The 19880-nt window shown below is 51.6% G+C and overlaps 1 protein-coding gene across 1 annotated transcript in view; it reads right to left on the bottom strand.

Moving 5' to 3' along the window:
- RGS9 (regulator of G protein signaling 9) overlaps positions 1-15607 on the bottom strand; it is a 29747-nt gene extending 14140 nt beyond the window's left edge. Inside the window, exons 1-9 of the mRNA XM_061377229.1 lie at positions 15460-15607; positions 12160-12256; positions 9870-9920; positions 9602-9708; positions 8911-8962; positions 7492-7550; positions 7050-7126; positions 5273-5354; positions 4890-4952 (exon numbers count right to left, since the gene is read on the bottom strand). Coding sequence (XP_061233213.1) covers positions 4890-4952; positions 5273-5354; positions 7050-7126; positions 7492-7550; positions 8911-8962; positions 9602-9708; positions 9870-9920; positions 12160-12256; positions 15460-15522 — 651 coding nt within the window. The 5' untranslated portion in view covers positions 15523-15607. The remainder of the gene's footprint in view (positions 1-4889; positions 4953-5272; positions 5355-7049; positions 7127-7491; positions 7551-8910; positions 8963-9601; positions 9709-9869; positions 9921-12159; positions 12257-15459) is intronic.
- Between the last annotated feature and the right edge of the window lie 4273 nt (positions 15608-19880).

Here is a 19880-nt window from a genome sequence, read left to right as displayed (position 1 = left end):
TATGTGAACATGAGAGGGTAAGGGCTGACACATCAAGGGGGATAAAAGGCCCACAGGATCTCTGGTCACAAGGCTGAACAGCCTCCCTGGCTGGTTCAGAGTGTACTGGGAGGACACATGGACTAAGGAACAGCTTTTCACCCTTCTCTGCTCTCAGCTGCACCCATGCTAAGGCCAGCTTACACACAGACACTATTTCTTCCCCCCATTTCAAAAGCATCAGCATTGTTTCAGATGGATGTAGAAATGGAAGGAAAAAAAAACCAAAACAGACCAGAAAACACCTGCCTGTGCAGAGGAATTCAGTGCATTTACTGCCCTACAAGTGTCCTCTTTAGAGAACTTAAGTTTCTGTTTCAGGGCAGCTATTTCCTGCACAATAGGAGTTCACTAACTCCTTGGGGAACCCAAGAGATGAACCAGGCTCCATCATATTTACAGCTGAACTGTCCCATTTGATGGAATTTCAGTGTCAGCAGGGCATGTACTTTAGGAAAATGAACACGTTAACATCATCAGATGGTTTTAAAAGGCCCCTCATTTCCTCCTCTATATTCTGAAGTGGAGCCTTGGACAGGCCTGGTGCAGAGGGGTGAGGAAAGGTGGGTGCTGGAATAGTGGCTTGAAGGCAGCTCTCATGGTAGTAAAGCTGTGTTATCTTCTACAGGGGCCTCAGAGGCAGGCAGCACACCACACACACAGGAGACAAACAGCTGGTGGGAAAGAGAAAGAGAACACAGGAAGTTAAATGTTACATAGAGCAAGAAAGGCATGAATTAAAATGCCATCACAACAGGGAAATTATATGTGGGTAAGTTAAAATCAAAGCTAATGCCATGTCTGCAAACAAGGAGAGATTACTTATTTTAAGCACATCCTACACCAAGGATCCCCTCCTGCCACAGCCTGTGTAAAGTCAGCCCTTGGGATAGCCGGTCCTGGGAAACCAGGGGGCTTTGGGCTCCAGGGTGGGAGGGGATTGGAGGCTGCAGGTACTGGCTGTGCTCAGCCCTTCCGCTCCCAAATCCACAGTCACCGGGAAGCATCTCAGCAGCTTCACCCTGGAGCTGCACACAGTTCATTTCATAGAATCATAGAATAGTTTGGGTTGGAAAGGACCTTAAGATCATCAAGTTCCAACCCCCCTGCCATGGGCAGGGACACCTCACACTAAACCATATCACCCAAGGCCTCGTCCAACCTGGCCTTGAACACTGCCAGGGATGGAGCATTCACAACCTCCCTGGGCAACCCATTCCAGTGCCTCACCACCCTAACAGGAAAGAATTTCCTCCTTATATCAAATCTAAACTTCCCCTGTTTAAGTTTTAACCCATTACCCCTTGTCCTATCACTACAGTCCCTAATGAAGAGTCCATCCCCAGCATCCCTATATGCCCCCTTCAGATACTGGAAGGCTGCTATGAGGTCCCTTTATCCCACAGCATTCCCATGACCAGTTCCCAGCTTTGTTGCTGATACAAGTGTCCCTGAAGCCTCCCCGTGTCCTGTTGAACACTGCCAGGTGTCCCCATCCTCACCACCCTTCCCCATGCCACCGACAGCAGCAATGCCCAAGTGCCCTGTGCCACCCTCCTTCATCTGGACAGAAATCACATTAGGAACAAAGGAGCAATTCCTTATGATGAGATGAATGTTGCAATGCCCTGAGCAAGTGACTTGTTGTAATTACCATGGATGAGCTCCCAGCCCTGCAGGCTGCAAATCAAATGGCAGTTAGTGAAAGGCCTTGGTCTGTGTGGGGTGAGCGCTGGGTGCTGTTAAACACCCTCCTCCTGAACACACAGCAGCACTGGGACACCCTGCACGGCCCCATCGCGCCCCACTGCCGGCAGCTGAGTACTCCCCATGCACATAGGGCTGCAGGGCTTAGATGGGAGCCAGCCAGGACCTGCCCCAGAGCTCCAGGTCTGGAGCTGATCCACATGGATGAAGCCATGAGAGCTGGGATATCTGCTGATTTCCAGCTAACCATTCGCTCCTCTGCTCTCAGTGTGGGTCCTCCTGACCACATTGTGGAGACAGTGGTCACTCTGGTTTGGCATTGTCTGGCCAGTTCAGTGCTTACAGAGGCCATGAGCAGCTGAACAGCTTCTGTGTGTGTGTGTGCCCAGATGGAGTGAAGAGCAAGCACAGGTCAATGTTCTCCAGAGCTTGTTTTGGAGCAGGGCACTGCAAATCACACCTGCACTCCATGCACACAGCTCTGTTCCTGCACACACAGACATGGACCTTTCCCTACATGCAGTCAGCTGAGAGCCCCGTAGGCCAGAGGTAGATTCCAACTCTGGCATAAGGTCATCTCAGGATGCATCTCCACTGTGCTGGTGCTTCCAGCCCAACAGCTGGAGCTAAACCTCTAACAGCCCATGTGCCCAGGTTCATCCACACATCCTGGGTTTCCCCTGTCCTGTGTCCCTGCTTCTGACCCTGCTACCTGAAAAGATGCAGTGCATGCAGCAGAAGTGATGCATCCACCAGGCAGCCAAATGGAGAGGAACTAATGAAATGAAAGGGCAGCAATGACTATGATGCTCTGTGCCTCATTTACTGCATTACATTAAGCCAATTTCATTCAGCCATCCCTGAATCCAGCACAGTGATTTTTGGCTAAGCCAAAGCACCTTCCACACAGACTCTGTGCTTACAGAAGGCAGCACAAGCTGAGTGTGTACCTGCAGGCGAATCAATGGGCTCTGGCAGTTGCCTGGTAACTCTCTAAGCAATGAGGCTCGATCATGAGTCTGAGACCTGGGTAATGAAAGGCTAAAGCATCCCTTAATTACCTGTTCCATGGCCGGGTACTTCTGCCTTACTCCTCCTGCCCAACTACAGCTCCTAACTCATTATAACCACGAGGGGTGCCCATGGGTCAGTGGAAAGAGCCCCTTCAAAAGAGTATGAGCGCCTGTTTATCCCCGGAGGATTCTATCAATTAGGGAGGGAGCAGCCCACCAGAGGGTCTGAGGCAAGTGAAGGAGATGCTCATGCCAATAGCAGCTTCACAGAAGTCATTCTGATGTCAGGAATTCATTATCACCACAAATTCTTTCTTTCTCAGCTGCCAAGATAGAACACAATTAACTGGCCAACAAAATGAAGCTGGATTGAGCAGGAACAGAGATGCAAATCAAATGGATTCATGCACTTTATGCTCTCATCTTTTCACCTACATCAGAGCCAGCAACAGGGTCCACAGGAAACATCACTAAACTCTGCACTGCCTTCAGCAGGGGTAGGATATGGCCAGCAGAGCACAGTGCAGCTCAGCATCTACCTGAGGAGCTTGGGCTGTCCCTTCTGCTCCCCAGAGGCTGCTGAGCCACAGGGTTTGTGAGAGCAGCTGCTCCAAGGCTGTCTCTATGTGAGCTTCTGGCTGCCTTGTGTCTGGCAGTTGCTCTTTCAACAGCAGCAAGAGGAGCAAGAAGAAACTTCCCCGTTCTGCTCAGAGACCAGCTGCAAGGAGTGAAGCCTCCCTGAGCCTGTGTCCTTTGAATTATGGAATCAACTGGGTTGGAAAAGCCCTTTAAGCTCATCCAGCCCAACCGTCCCCCAGCCCTGCCAAGGTCACCACTAACCCATGGCACTGAGGCCTCGTCTCCATAGTGTGTGAACACTTGCAGGGCCGGTGCCTGCAGCCCTGCCCTGGGCGGCCTGTTCCAATGCCTGAGCACCCTCTGGGGCAGGAATTGCTCCTCAGCTCCAGCTAACCCTGCCCTGGTGCAGCTTGAGGCCGGTTCCTCTTCTCCTGTCACTTGCTGCTTGGCTCATCTCTTCTCGGAGTCTCTATTGACAGAGGGAACTGATTCCCGTGCAGGGTGGGAGCAGCACAGCCATCCCTCAGCTCACTTCCCCTGTGCCCCCAAGCAGACCGTTTGCAAACCTAAACCCTCCTTCCACGTGAGCTGCAGAACCGTGGGCGAGATGCTGGCTGCTCCTCCTGCATCCCTCTCCCTTCCCACCACTCCTTTCCTCCTACAAATAAAGGGCTTTCAGCAGCAGCTACTCACAGCGAGGAAAAACAAAATCCACCCCAAGCCTACACTTTGCTCATTTCCAGTCTCTATAGCAACCGGACACACTTGGCCAAAGCAATTACCCTGCCTCTGGCTGCTGGGATGTTTAAAGGCTGTTAGGAAAATGAGTTGTGGGAATCCAGTGAGTGTGATCAGAGCCACATTTGCATTTCATTGCTGAGAGAGGCTTTGACTGCGCTGCCAAATGAACACCATTAAGGGCACAAATACGGGATCACTTAAGAGGACTGATGGAGAAAGAGAAGAGCAGCTCCAGCTCCTCATCCACCGCCCGCATTTGTCTTGCTGGGGACTCTGAACCAGTTACAGCATCAGTTCATCAATTCTGTTTGTGCTCTCACTAAACAATATGCATTTTTAGGCAGTGTCTGTGTCTCCTACCCACCACCCCAACTTCTCCATCTTTCTGCCACACATCACCCTTTCTGGAGGTATTCTGTCCCTTTATTTAAACCTGATCTTCTCACTGATCCTTTACACCCCACACAGCTCATCCAGCACTAATAGAGGCAGCCACGAGCACCTGGAGACAGAGGGTTCCTGAATTCAGTTTCAGCAGCACAGAAAACACATCCTGCAGCTAAGCTCTCACACCAAGTGGTGTGGCAAGAGCTCACAAAGTATTTTCAAGCCTAAAGGAGCTGCCAAAGGCTATTTTGAGGGCACCACACCCTGGACAATGAGACGGCTCCAACCTCTGGCCTGCTGGGCTGCCACAGCAGAGCTGACTCACCCAGCCTGCAGGGCCCCAAAACACAATCACAGGGATGCTGTCTGGGTCCTGCCAAGTCCATAGGTGTGAAAACCAAAGTCCTGCCTCACCTGGTTTACCTTGTTTTCATTGGGATCCGTCACACGGTCTAATCCGTACTCCAGGACATCCAGCATGCCGGGCTGTTGGGGATGAGAGCACCAATGGCTTTGTAAGTCATTTGTGTTGAGGTCTGGGGTTCACACAAATGCATGAGGAGACCCCCGAGGCCCAAAGGGCTCTGCTGACAGCAGCTCCTGGCCACCGGCAGCATCCATGGAGGGGCTGTGCACCCTGAATCTGGGAATGCTGCCCTCCTGGAGCTGCACCTTAGACAGCAAGCAAGAGGACGGTGGTGTGGACTGGTGGCCCAGGCTGAACCCATGGCCATACCCTCAGCTTGTCCCCAGTGGCTGCAGGAGGGAACCATTGAGGCATCAAAGCACCACGATGCTCTACTTACAGGAGTTCGGTTCACAAGCCAGTAGGCTCTCTCCTGGCAGTCCAGGGCATATCTGTCCACCTTCTTCCGCTCCTTCCCTGCCCTGCAAAGCCAACAACAGGATTTACTCTATAGGAATGCATTGATTTTGCTCTCTTAAAATGAGTGGGATGAGAAAAGAGCAAAACCTCCACTGTCCCCTGCCTCATGGCTCCCAGCCTGACTACACAACGCTGCGATGGAGCCTCCTGAGCACCTCCTACCCCAGCTCATTCTGGAGTGCAGATCATGCTGCTCACATGGCCACACATGACTACAGCTTTTGGGAAGCCATCATCTTGCTGAGCTCAGCTGGGAGCCCACACATCCTCTTTGGATTAAACAGACAGCCCTTGGGTAGCCTTATGCTAACAACCCACTACTTGCGGTCAGCCTTGCTGCCTCATGTTTATCCATGCCTGATGTCCCTGGGCAGTATCTGGTGGCTGCCGTGCAGGGATGCATCCCAGACATGTCTCATCCCTGTAAAGGGGGCCATTTCTCACAGGAGTTATTTGGAAATGGTACCAAGCAGCGTTCCCAGGCACTAAAACCCAAATCACCTCCTCTATTAAACACAAGAGGCACTGAGCATGGTTTGGGTTTGCATCAACTAATTCTTTCCCAGAAAAGTCCTGGGCACGATTTGGGATTTCACATGGGCAAAGGAGAATTCCCAAAAGGCTGTTTGCATGTGGCCAGCCTGCTGTGGTTAGCAGGGTGGATGCAGGCTGCTCTGCACCAGTCTGCCCCAGCATCACCATCAAACAGCCTCAGACATGTTTCCTCTGCCCGTTCAGTGTTGGTATCTAACTCTAAAAGTGCATTTGGCATCTCTTAGCCCGAGCCTGACCTCACTTTACAAGAACAACAGTTTGGTGTCTAATGAGACAGCTATCTGATGAGCTGTACTCGGAGGACTTGGCTCCCATCCCAGCCGAAACAGTGCTGAGCAGCAGAGGCAGCGCTGCCGTGCAGGGAGGTAAAACAAGGTAAAAGGAGCCTACAGCAGCAGGAAAGGTGCTGTCTCCAAAGGAGTAATCCCCATCTCACGTTCACTGACTGCTGGGAATGTGAAGGATTCAGCTTCTAAAACCAAGTCATTTTGGCTGGTGCCCAAGTCTGCATCAGAGTCTTCTCCATAAATCCCTGCTGGGAACATTCAGTGCTTCTTGGTTGAGGCCATTCACTTCAGCTGTGACACACATGCAAGCAATGACTGAAGCAGGATCAGCTCCTGAGCCTGAGCCACACATGCTCAGGGACAGCCCCAAGGTAAAAGAAGCCATCTCTAGCAAGGGCTCAAACGCTGCAGCATCAGACCCTGGCTTCTTCACATTAGGTGCAAAGTCTAAACCTCCCCCTGCACACTTGATCAGTGCAAAAGCCATTTGCAAAGAGGCATGAGCACGTGTCACAGGGAAGGACCCATTTCTGCCCATGCTCTCACAACCACATTGATTGCATGGCTTTGGTGGGCCAGGAGAGAAACAGGGGTGCAGAGGATGAAGCTGTGCAAGTGGGCACCCAATTCTTCACTCACAGAGCGTGAGGTGAATAAGGCTTCTCTGTTACACAAAGGAGCCCCAGGCTGACATAAAGGCAGGTTTATTTTACAGTCCTGAGGGTCACCTGCAGGTTGTTTTAAAGCTGCAGTCGATGCTTTCAGACTGCAGTTTATCTGTGTACCGAGCCAGGGGAGCTCTGCTGCCCCACACCCTCCCCAGCGATGCAAGCAAGGGAACGTGAGTCAACTCACTTATACTGCTCCTTGGCCTGCATGATGACAAAATCCCACTTGTAGTTTATTTTCTGGTTGAGCATGTTGTAATGTTCCTGGAATAAAACCAAAGCAGCAGTGAGTGTGATAATTGTGCACCAGGAGCTCCATGGAAGGCTTTTCTTGACTCTCCATCACTCAGCTAGGCCAGGCTGGCGGCGGAGCCAAGAAATCCGGAGTGTTCTGCATGGAATTACATGAGTTGCAACAGTTCAGGAATACCACTGCAAAGAGCCATTACCCTGATACAATCACCATCGATTCAGAGTGTTTTCCTGTGCCAGTGACTTTTCACGTTCAAGATGTTGGCTTTTGGCACTGATGGAGAAACCCCTCGTGCGATTGAAGAGGTCATTTTTTGCCATGCTCCGTCCATTACAACAGAGGGGCTTGCAATGGACCAAGTGCAACTTGTCCTCACCTTTTCATATTCTTCCAGAACACCTTTCCTCTTAATGTTCTTCTTTGCCAGGTAAATTGCTGAGGAGGAAGAAGCAATAAGCAGTCAGTTAGAGCATCAAGTCCAAGAATAAGGAATTCACCCCCATGGCAAACACAGGAATCTCTGTCTGTTACAGAACCTTCCCAGGCAGGAGCTCCAAGCTCACAAAAGCTCACTGAAGAAAAATTAACCTGGTGTTTTCATACAATCATGGAATGGTTTGGGTTGGAAGGGACCTTAAAGCTCATCCAGTTCCAACCCCTGCCATGGGCAGGGACACCTTCCACTGGAGCAGCTTGCTCCAAGCCCCTGTGTCCAACCTGGCCTTGAGCACTGCCAGGGATGGGGCACCACTTTGTCACTGCTGCTTCAGGAGGCAGTGACACAGACTGGGCTGGTTGTGCCTCTGTCAGCATCACCCCTCTTTTGGGAACTCGGTCTCACAGGTCAAAGGATATTGGACCAAACGTTTAAATGCTGAGGTTCTTCACAGTTAGACCTCCAAGTTCTCCCACCACCAGCCAGTGTTTTGCTCCAAGTTCTATTGAAAGCATCCCATATGGATATAAGGAGGAAATTCTTTCCTGTTAGGGTGGTGAGGCACTGGAATGGGTTGCCCAGGGAGGTTGTGAATGCTCCATCCTTGGCAGTGTTCAAGGCCAGGTTGGACGAGGCCTTGGGGGATATGGTTTAGAGCGAGGTGTCCCTGCCCATGGCAGGGGGGTTGGAACTTGATGATCTTAAGGTCCTTTCCAACCCTAACTATTCTATGATTCTATGAAACTAAACTGGGCTTTTCTATTTCCCCAGAAGATCTACAGCATGTGTAGATAAAAGCCACAGAGGACAACCCCGGTACAAACCTATCAGCCTGTGAGCTGCACAGCCCGCATGAGCAAACCAAGTTTCATGACCAGACCTATAATAAAAAGCATTATAAAGGCAACAAGTGACTGATATGGAAAATGCCATCAGGAGACACTGGAAGCCACTGGGCATTATACAAAGAAAGAGCCATCTCCGAAGGCAGGACTTGATCCAAATCGACAGGAAGTCTTGGGCTCAGATCCAGGAATACACTTAACTACTCAGGAAATCTAACCTTGTGTTTAAAATCTCCTCTGCCCAGCAGAGTATTTCAGACAGGTTCCAGTCTGATGGAGCTCAGTGGAACGTAAGAGAAGCTTAAGCATTTTCTCTCATCAAGGCCACACAAGGTGGTCACATCCAGAGTGTTCCCTCAATTCAAAGTACTGGGAATCACTCATGAAAGAGTATGAAAGAAAATGCAAGGGAAGGCCATAGCACATAGACACACAGCACAGAGATGAACAGCAAACACAGTGCAGGGCTGTGTGCTTGCACTGCACCTCCTAACCACGCAGTGCTGTCACTTACCATAGTCTGTGTCATCTGCAGGCCACCTCTGCGCAGGCCAGAAATAAGGGGTCTGCAGGAAAACAAGGCTTTCATTAGCAGCACCACCGAGGGAGAGGACAGCTCTCCTCTGCTACACTCAGAGCTTCAGCTCTGTCGCTGCGTGTCAGCTCAGTGGTACCAGACACAGCAGAACCAAGCCCAGCAGACTGCCAATGTCAGCCCACTCCTGCCCTGCAACAGGTTCACGTGGCCAACCTCCCGCTGCCGCCTGAGCACTGAGATGCTGGAGCCTGATTTGGCACCATGTGGGAACCAGACTCCTCATTCAAAGTACCAAGGGTACCCCAATTTCCCATCGTAGTGGGAACAGTCCAACCATGAACATTGATAACATCCTGTTGTTACTGTGCTTTTTGTATATTCAGCATTCAGTCTCCCCAGATCGTTCTGTTTCCAACCAGGAAATCCATTTGCTACTTTAAGAGCTGGAAGGGAGCACACATTTGGAAGAAAGCGCAGCTATTCTGAAGTAGAACAAATACACCGATTTAGTTAAAGGAACTATCAAGAGTTTCCCTATAAACCATAGTCTGACATATGGAACTGGCCTGAGGCTGCTCTGTGGATCCCTTCTGCCTGCATACTGGACAGCAAGCATGGCTACACAGCATGGCCTCAGGACTAAGACTTTACAGAAGATGCAACTCACTTGAAACCTGTAGAGGCTTCCATCTGTCTTAAGAGTGAGGTTCTTTGGCTCCTGAAGAGGGTAGATGTATCCATATTTGACAAACAGGTCCCCCAGGTGGAGTGCCTCTGCAAAGGGAGAAGGCAGACGTTTGGATTGCACAGGGACACTGCACTGGAACCTAAAAGTGAGCCGCTACTGGGCAGGGAGGAATTCATCTGAGAGGTTTTGTCTATGGAGACCTTCAAGTTTTAAAGCTCCAAGCCTCAAGTTTTCCATTTCTACCCACCTTCCTGAGTGACCTGCAAGCGCTGCAGAATCCACTGCAGTATGTCATTACCTGCAAAGCAAAGAACATGTCAGCTGCTTAAATCATGAGTGATCCCTGCAGTCCTCACCTCTCCCTGTGCTCTGGGTCCCACTGACCCCTTCTTGCAAACATGCTTTCAAATGCACCATACAGGAGAAGTCATAAAGAGCAGAGATAAAATGCACTGCTCTCACTGGCCCTGCTGCCATCCAGGCTTTCTCCTGCCCAAGCAGGCATCAGTCCCTGGGAGAAGAAGCCCAAGGCAGGCAGTGAGCTGAGGATGAGTGTGCGGAGGCACACTGTGGCCTGAGCAACAACACTTCAACCTTCAGCACTGGCTTAGAAAGGACATAAGCAACTCAACAGCTTCCGCACCCAGGGCAGGTGAAGTGCCCCTTGTCTGAACCATCTTGTCTTGAAAGATTCACTGCAGTGTCTCCAGATTCACAGAGCACGGTCCTGTCCCACTCTGAATACGAGAACAGCAACAGGCCCTGGGGAATCCTTTAAGGGACACGACTGTCAGAGCAGAAGGGATGCCCAAGGCTCAGAGACAAGCTGTAGTGGTAAAAGGACATAGCAAAGATTCTCCGTTCACTTCCCCAGTTCTTTTGCTGCAGTGTGACCAGTCAGACCCAAGCCTCCAGCACCCTCCTTCCATTTAAACAGTGCAGAAGTGCACTATTCCCCCATCAGTTATTGGGCTTTTTCTCCAAACATCCCCCAGGATTGCAGACCGAGGTGTTGGCCTTTCTTGACATTGACTTAACTTTCTAATAAGGGCTCAGGGCTCTTATCCTGCCGCCTGCTTCCTGAAATAGATGAAATTAAAGGATTATCTCATCCCTCATTTCTAGACAGAGCTCTCTGCAAGCACTTTCCCCTAAAGGTGCACATTTAACTTGGTGTTTTCTGTTGTGAGCCATTTCCCCCGCACTGAATTTAACCCCTTGGCTTCCTGCACATGAAGAGACAAACTCTCTTCAGTGGGTCTGTGTTCATTGCTCTGGTGTCTTCACCACCCCCTCACTAAACATGAAGCACTGTTTTGCAACACCCAGAGGCCAATATCTACATATATATATGTTTATTATATATATACACACACAGCTTGCACAGCACTAAAACCATCATCATTTAGAGTGATAAGCACCATGCCAAGAGACTGGAACTCCCTTGCCTATGAGAAGTTGACTGCAATTCAGGAGTTATGCAAGAAGGAACTTGCAGCAATTCTGGTTGAGGAACCAGACAGAAGCAGACAGCACACAAAGAGGATGAGCATCAACGGGCACCTTCCCTCCACATCATCCAGCCATGGACTTTCAGGAAGCGGTGTTTTACACTGGTCAGACATCAGAACTGCTTGTTCCCTGCTCTTATTCGAGGTGGCACATCATCTTCAGTGCAGAGGAAGCTTCTCTGCAGTGCTGCCTTAACTATTCACTGACAGCCAGGGATAATAGAATCTATCTGGCCAAGTTGTATCCGGAGTCACCTGGAGCAAAATCACTGCTTTCAGGGAGAGATTTTGTCCTTTGTGTTCTAAAGGGCTGCAGAAAGACCAGAGTAAAAGGAGGGAACTTTGCTACAGCATCTCTGAGTACCTACCCCTCACAAGGGCTGGAGAACAGGGAAGCAGAGGTGATAATGCCCTGTGAAAGGAGGCTGTGCTAAGAGCTGCTGTAATGCCATACAAGTGACGCAGCACAGCTCCCTGCCTGCCTGAAGGAGGAAAAGCTGTCATTTACAGGCAGAGAAGTGGGCTGAGTGTTTTGTTCTTTTCCTGTGTGCTGAAGGAGAACTATTACTAGCAGAAAACTTTACAGGGGAGACTAACTGTCTATTGCTCCTTTCTGAAGCACCCTCTTTCAGCCTGACTCCAGGCTGCCTGTTTCAGTTGGATCTTCATATTTATCCTGATTTGATTCAGCCTCACTGGGATTATGACAGGTCTGGAGGCTGAAGCACCTACTCAGCTCTGTGCTAAAGGAAAGCAAGGTTACTTGAGTTAAACTCACAGGAGACAGCTAAAAGGGTGTGATTATCACTCTTTGTGTGTCTCTGATTCAAAGAGGTAGGAGTGAAATGAGACAGGAGCGAGAATGAGGTAAAGGGAGCAGGCATGGCTCAAAGGATGGACAGCAAGTGTTTACTGGGCTATAACCAGTATGCATCCAGGCAGTGGTAACCCTGGAGTGGCCACAGGGTCCTCACACAGCCTTTCTTTGATGGACTGCCTGGTCCCTTCCCCTGGTGCAGCTCTTACCTGCCACAGCATGTGGGATGGTGATGACCATCACCCTCTGCATCTGCGTCTTGATTCCTGTGTCTGGATTCTGCATCTCCATCATAAGAGCTTCGATCTGTGAAGCAGGAAGCAGATGGGATGTCTTACAGAAGGCCCAGGACCATCCCAGCTCTGGGCAGCACCCCAGAGTAATGTGCAGTGGTGTTATACAGGAACGGATGCAATGGCCACAGTCTTCTCCCAACCTCCCCTTGCCATTACAGGTGTCACCTCCAAACCTTGCCAGCTGTCACACTGACTCTCAGTGCCATTTCCCCCTCCTATAGGAGACACAAGCACAGGGTCAGCAGACGAGGGACAGGATATAACCACTCCATGAGAGCTGAGCTATGAGAAAGGAATCTCTGCTACCCATAAATGTTCTTCTCTGGTGCAGAGGGCTGCTTGCTGGGGCACTAAGGAAGAAGAAATCAAGCTGTGCTCCTATTGCACAAATACCCCACCTGTGCACTTATAGACGCTGCACCATGCACCAAGAACATATGCAGTACAACTCGGCCCTGTCTGTGGGCAGCAAAGCTCAGCCCCTCTGGGACAGGGCAGACACACCATCCAGAGCAACTCCTCCCCCTGTCTGGCAGCATCCTCCATCCCATCAGGAAGCCCTGAGGGATGCTGATGACTTGTTTTTAACAGATCATGTTAAGAAGGATGAGTCTCACCCTCAGGGTGAGAATTCTTCTGTTTCTGGTTCCAAATTACCTTTTATTTCTAAATATGAAGGTTTTCAAAGGTATTTTCCTCCTCTTACATTTGACTTCGTATTGGCAGCATCCCAAAGGCACAGCAGCCTCCTGCTTGCACTTGGGATGCTCCACTAAGACAGCTGGAGTTGGAGTATGCTCCTCATCTCCTCATTTTAGATGACCTGGCTTTGTGGATGATGCTCTTTTTGTCTTCTGCTACTATTCGATACTAAATCAAAGCCGGTCCAACAGGACCAATTCTGTTTCTCTGCACATTCATTTGGGGCCAGGCTGTAGATTTTAACAAGGATTAGAGGATTTAACGAGGGTGACTTGATGACACTCACACATAATGGAGGGTATTGTCTTCACAGGCACCACAGTGACTTGGAGCCCAAGTCTTGCCAAGCTCAGTGAGGGTTTAAGCCTGTAGTGACAGGACGCGCTCTGGGCTTGACAGTAAAGATTGATTTTCAGCTGGTTTTAAAGTCAGTGTCACACTAATGCTGAAACAGAGAAGCCTGGGGAGACTGAAGCCAGGCTGGAGAAGCCCCCAGACACGCTGCAGACCCCACTCATCCCTGCCCGGCTGCGGGGCTGCCATCAGGGACCAGCATAGGGAGGATGCAGAGGAAAAAGGCAAGCGGCATCCATCAGCCCTACCCACGAGCTGTGAGTCATGTGCAGCCCTCAGAGCACAGCGAGAAGCACACAGATTGTACTGAAACAGAGCCACTGGGGAGCACAGCCCTGCTCCACCAGCTGATGCCCAACAGGCCGGATCCTGACTGCTGAGGCAGACACCAGCACCAAGAGGTTGGGCTGATTTGAGCTCTGCCAGCATGTGGCCATGTGCATACAGCCCAAATGCATTTCAGAGCCTTCCTCCCTGCTTCAACAGGCTTCTGAGCCAATGTTCTTCCTAGGAAGACAGCTTAGGAGAGAGGAAAAACAGAGTAAACCAACCTAAGTGTTAGTCGTGCATATTTCATGGACTAGAAGGCATTGCTGGGCCTTAGAGGGGGCTCTCTGATTCCCCCCCATGGGTCAGCCATGAAGCTCTGCATCCAGCCCATGCCACACAGAGCGACCTCGCAGCACATACCCAGCACTGCCCATCATCCCTGAAGCAAACCCCCTTCCTGTCCCCACAGCTGGAGAGGCAGCACAAGGAGACAGCACAGCAGGAACCCCTCCGTGTGCTGGAGCCAACCCATGGCTACGGCGATGGGCCAGCTGCTGGCGAAGCTGGAGCACAGCCTTCAGCAGCTAAGAAAGCTTCTCTCTAGGATATTAGCTCCTCGTGGATCTGAGGTGCTCGCTGGACGGACGCTGAGCATCCTCAGCTCCCTCCATAGGCAACCAGTAAAGGTGCTCTGTATTTAAGGATGTGGTAGCCCATGCTGCCACGGAACAGCAGATCCATACACAGCTTCCCTAAGGTCTGGAAAACCAGAGGAGGAATGAAAGCAGAGATGAGAGCTAAAACCTTTCTGTGGCCAGCCCAGAGCTTCCCTTCCCAGCGCTAAGCACAGTCTGAGCACCAGAAGGACCCAAGCCTCTCGCTGCTCACACTGGGTGCCGTGCATGCTGCCTAGGAGGAATTCCCCGTGTTTTACCAGCTCTTCCCACCTGAGGAACTCGGGGCGCATTGCAAAGACTGCAACGACTGCTGCTGGGGTTGTTTCCCAAAGCACACAGCACCTTCAAAGGCACAGCACCGAACAAAACACCTCCTTTACCTCCCCCACCATGAAGAGCGCAGTGCTTGTATCGCTAGGATCGTGCCTTAGCACCAAATAGCCTGAACCTTCCCCCCTGGCTCATGGGTGCTGCAGAAGAGGCAGCTACAACTCCGACAGCCACCGGCTGTCCTTGTCACTGGGAATTCAGTTAATTCCACTGAGCAGGATAAGCCACAGGCAGGAGGTGGGTGGAAGGGAAGCTCAGCAGTGCTGATGCCGGTTGGACTAAAACTGGCTTCGCTTTTGAATGAACCCTATGGAAAAACACCAACTGCTTTACAAATTACACATCCGAGCCCAGAGCGTGGGCAAACACCAGCCCACTCCTTCCAGTGCTTCTGAAGAAGTGGGAAATGAGTTGGCCACGATACAGCCCAAAAACCGGATGCACATCAGCTGCAAGGCTCGGGAATGCTGGACCAAGCCGAAGGGCCCTGCGCTGCAGGTGATGGGGCTTCCCCTGGGAAACAATGCAGTTTTGAGTGTCTTTGGGTGGGGGAAAGGATGGGATAAGGAGGAAACGTGTCAGGAAAACAACTCAGCCGAGGCTAAGCCACAAAACTAAATGACATTATGGCTTTATTTCCTCCAGTTCACACCTTGCCTCCCCAGACCCCAGCCTGAACCCCGGAGCACCAGGGCTTTGCAACAGGTCGTGTCCCCAGAGCCCCGGGGCCGGTGCTGTCCCCTCGCACACCCACCGGGGCCGCGGGGAGCCGTGCCCAGGCGGGGCACTGTGAACACCGGGGTTCCCCCCGGCCCGGAGCAGGGGGCACCGCATGGCCCCCCCCCCGGATGCAGCCCCCGAGGTGCTGCCCAGCCCTCACCTTTTTCAGGAAGGCCATCCTCGGCCGGTGGCGCTGCCCCTGGTCCAGCCGGGTGACGGTCATGGCGCCGGAGCGGGCCCGGGCAGCGGCGGCCCGGTCAGGTTCACCTGCCTGCAGACACCCGCCACCGCCGGCACTCCCGGTCAAGGGCGGCGCCAACGCTGCGCGCTGCAGCCAATCAGCACCCGTCGCCACACGCTCATTTGCATGAAGGCGTAGGGCGGTGCGGGAGCGGCCTCTGGCGCTAGGGGGAGCCCGCCCGGAGGGGCGGGGCCAGGGGCGGGGCCTGGGCAGGCGGGGCAGGAGGGACTGGGAATTGGAATTGGTACCGGGGTTAGGAGATGGGGGTGATGGAGCTGTAAAGTCGCCCTGGAAGGTGCTGGGTACCTGCAGGGCGAGCCAACCTTACCAGTCACACTGGAAACGGTCCTTACAAAAGGTGGTGGTAGGCAGGAGCAGGCAAAGCCCCCATTCACCACTCGTTCCCCTGGAGAGGGAAGAATTCCCCCCAGAGTGCTCCTGGTCGGAGCTGGGGCTCCCAAGGCCCACGGGGCCCAGGTCCCAGTGGCTGGGACTCAGCAAGCAGTGCTGCAACATCTGCTCCATGCATGCTGCTTGGTGCGGCAGTGGGTGCAGGAGCCAGGCGGGTGGCTCTGGGGAGCTGGTACCATGGCAAAGCCATGTGAGAAGTTGTGACTTCCCACAACGGAAAGCTGTGACTCACAGTGACCAGAGGCAGACCACGGGACTAGAGTGCTTCCCCACAACGGGGCTGTCTCACCTCCATGGCAGCCCTGGGAAGCAAGAGCTCCCTTTTCCTGGTTTCTTTGGAAAATGGTGGGATTTCCTCCTGCAGCCCCGGGCTCGGACTGCCAGCACAGCACAGCCAGAAGAGTGCTGGCTCCTCACTCACACTGAGCATAACTGTGCCCGGGCTTGTAGGAGGTATTCCCGGGAATGCCATGTGGGCAGGTTGCACAGGGAACACACAGCGTGTGCTCACACCCCGGGGTGCACACAGTGCCATGTATGCATGTAGTGAGCAGGTGCTCGTGCCACCCTCTCCATGAGCAGATCCCACCTGACACCATCGTGCACATCCATGTTTCCTGGTCACCCACAATTCCCAAACCCATGTGTAGCCATTTCTCAGGGCAGTGCTCTCTTACCATGGTGTTTGTGACTGCTCTGATGTTACACACGGTTTGCACGCTTGAGCAAAGCACATGGAGCAGAGTACTCTTTCCATTCACAGGAATACCCTGAAGGCACAGGCTGCTTTCCCAGTTGCTTTGTTGCCCTTGTGGAAGTGTTTCATCTTTTTCTCTGCTCTTTCATCCCTCTGCAAGGCCTTCCTCCTGTGTCTGCTCAGTCATTCCCATGTGGAATCCCCCCGTGAGTCACAGCAGCTGCTGCATCAGACACTGCCACAGTTTTTCCACCCTTCTTTGCTCCATGAGTTAAATATTGCGAGTAACCTCTGTCGTGCCACATGTTAGCATCAAAGCCATCATATCTCATGCTTCAAGGCATCAGCTGGCAGCCAAAAGGAGCAGAATTGTCCCCTAGTTCAAGTGCTGAGGTGCTGTTTGAACCCAGCTCAGATCCCAGTGGCTCTCTGAAACAGCAAAGGTGACAAACTGATAGCATGGACAGTGCTGGAGGCAAAGAGCTGGAGAGAGGGAATTCAGAGCAGGGTCAGAGGAAGGAAAGGACAGTGAAGGCACACAAGCATTTTAGTGACGATAGCTAACACAAGTGCTTTCATCTCTAGGAGAGACAGGCACTGGCAGGAGAATGGGTTCTTTATACAGGTAATTCTTTTGGACATATCCGGGTAAACAGCACAGACGTAGCTCAGTTCCTTGGCTTGGGAGGGAAACTGGGAGAACCTGTTATAAACTACACTGGTTCCTCTGAGCGGCTCTTGTCCTTCACTGTCCTGGGGTGGAAGGACTCAGAAGTCCTTCAGGAGAGGTGCTGACCTAAGGAAAGGCTCAATCACCAACAACTGCATGTGCCCCATGCACTTAAAACAATAAAAATGGCCATTTCATCCCAAATACTGACTTTGAAAGTTCCACTGAGGAATAGAGGCATCTTACCAGAGAGAAACTATTGCAAACCTTCAGAAAGAACATTTCCTTGCAGGACACCCAGGGGAAGCAGTTCTGCAGAGCTCAAGCCGAGGTGTGAGCTCTTCAACCCTGCTGAGCTCCAAAGCTCCCAGTGATTTTAAATGCTGCTGATCCCTATGGACACCCCCTGGAGATGAAGGTGAGGTCTTTTTTCCATTTCTAGTCTTCTCGGACAAGCTAAAATAAAGCCCATGGGTAATTCTCTCTCCATCGCCAAGCTGCTCCGTGTCTGCTACAGAAGATCTCCAATGTAAATTCAGCTCTGTTAACATTTGCAAATGACCCAAAGCACTGAACGCAGGATCAGAGATGAACATTTCACCTGCTGCCCAGGGGAAATGTCCCAGCAGTTAATGCTCTACAGCAGATCTGCCACGTGAAGCACAAGGTGTTTAAATCAGATTACAGAGGCTTGTGAAGGGCAGACACCCCTGGGGTCTAATCACAACCCCACACTTGTGGAAAGGAAATGCTTCTCCAGTTCCTGACAGAGTCTGGCTAAGCGATGTGTGAATTTGTCCATCAAGACAGTAAAGGACTATCTGTGGGGAGAATGGAGAGAGCACCAGCAGAGCCATGCAAAGTCCTCGCTGATTTTTGGCTCCACAAGTTAGTTCTGGCCTTTCTGCACCCAGATAATCATAGAATCCCAGATTGGTCTGTGTTGGAAGGGACCCTAAAGCTCACCCAGTTCCAACCCCTGCCACAGGCAGGGACCCCTTCCACTAGAGCAGGATGCTCCAAGCCCCTGTGTCCAACCTGGCCTTGAACACTGCCAGGGATGGGGCAGCCACAGCTTCTCTGGGCACCCTGTGCCAGCTGAATTTTGTCCCTCTGCTCTCCTCGTGAAGCCCCTGTGAGCCATGCTCACTCGGAATTCTTACCAGTTTCTCCTGTAGGAAGCACCGCAGCAGAGGGAATCCCCTCCTGTCTGTAAAGATCACATTTCCTACGTGGTTGCCCCTTTTTCACACACCAGAAGTTGAATCATGCAACACAAAAGGCGTGTGGTGAGTAAACTACCTTTCTATCTAAGGAAACCGGGGACAACCCTGAGGGGAAGGAAGGAGTAATGTCAGTGAAGCAACGAGAATGGTACTGCAAGCATGATGAGCAGGGGCTGTATTTCCATATGCAGTTCCTTCCGGGAAGATTTCAAAGCAGTTAGGTAAACTGCCATATATATATTAACTATATATAACTATATATAACATAATAAACTCTCTCTATATAGTGCAAAGTGTGGCACAGAGAGAGACATGACTGTATCCCAGGTCCCTCAGCAAGGCAGTTAAATCAGTAACTCCAGAGCCCATTATCATGTCTGGTAGGGCACAAGCACTCAAAGAACCTTCCTTAGTAGCCCCATGGGAAGAGCTGCGAGTAGCAATGGGCAGCATTTGCTTCCCGTCACTCCTGGACTTTCCAGGGACAGGAAAGCCAAGGGAAGATGTGGCAAAGAGGAAGGAAGAAAGCAAAACAGAGAGAGACCTTCTGCACCCTGCCTTAGAGATGAAGCCTGGCTACTGGGGCAGAGGATGCAGCTGGGTAACACCTGAGCTAGGATGGAGCAATTCAGCTTCCCCCTTCTGAGCTGGATGACGCTGAGCCCACGGCAGTGTCCTCTCCAGGGAACAGAATCATCCTCAGTGCAGGAACAGCCCTTGAATAGGGGAAGTTTAGATTGGATGTAAGGAGGAAGTTCTTTACTGTAAGGGTGGTGAGGCACAGGAATGGGTTGCCCAAGAAAGTCATGAATGCTCCACCCCTGGCGGTGTTCAAGCAGGATGAAGTATTGGGTGACATGGTTTAGTGGGAGGTGTCCCTGCCCATGGCAGGGGGTTGGAACTGGATGATCTTAAGGTCCTTGCTAACCATTCTGTGATTCTATGATTCCCAATCTGTAGCACGCAGGGGAAAAAAGGCCAGTGACTACCGAACCCTCTGGTGTTGTGGGCAGCTGGATAGGTGACATGACCATCATGTGCTGACAGGACCAGCAGGCAGCAGACTGCTACATGATGCTTGCACAGGGCAGCTGCAGGGAGAGACCAAAGGGAGGTGTTAGCAAAGACACCAGGCAGCAGAGCCCATGAAGCAAAGTGAAAGGAGGAGAAAGGGAAAAGGACAAAACCAGCAGGAGACCAAGGATAGAAGCCTCCTTGGAAAGCAGCACAGGCAGCGCTAAGAGACACCTGTCTTTATTATTAAGCACTTGAAAATACTGTCTTTGCTTCATTTAACCTAGTCATGGATAGGAAACTGCACCATTCCTCACCCTGC

Source organism: Neopsephotus bourkii, unplaced genomic scaffold, assembly GCF_033783945.1.
Source record: "Neopsephotus bourkii isolate Nb327-2 ecotype Australia unplaced genomic scaffold, CSIRO-AGI_Nbou_v1 NB_1749, whole genome shotgun sequence".
Lineage (NCBI taxonomy): Eukaryota > Metazoa > Chordata > Aves > Psittaciformes > Psittacidae > Neopsephotus > Neopsephotus bourkii.
This window is presented reverse-complemented; position numbering and strand designations above follow the sequence as displayed.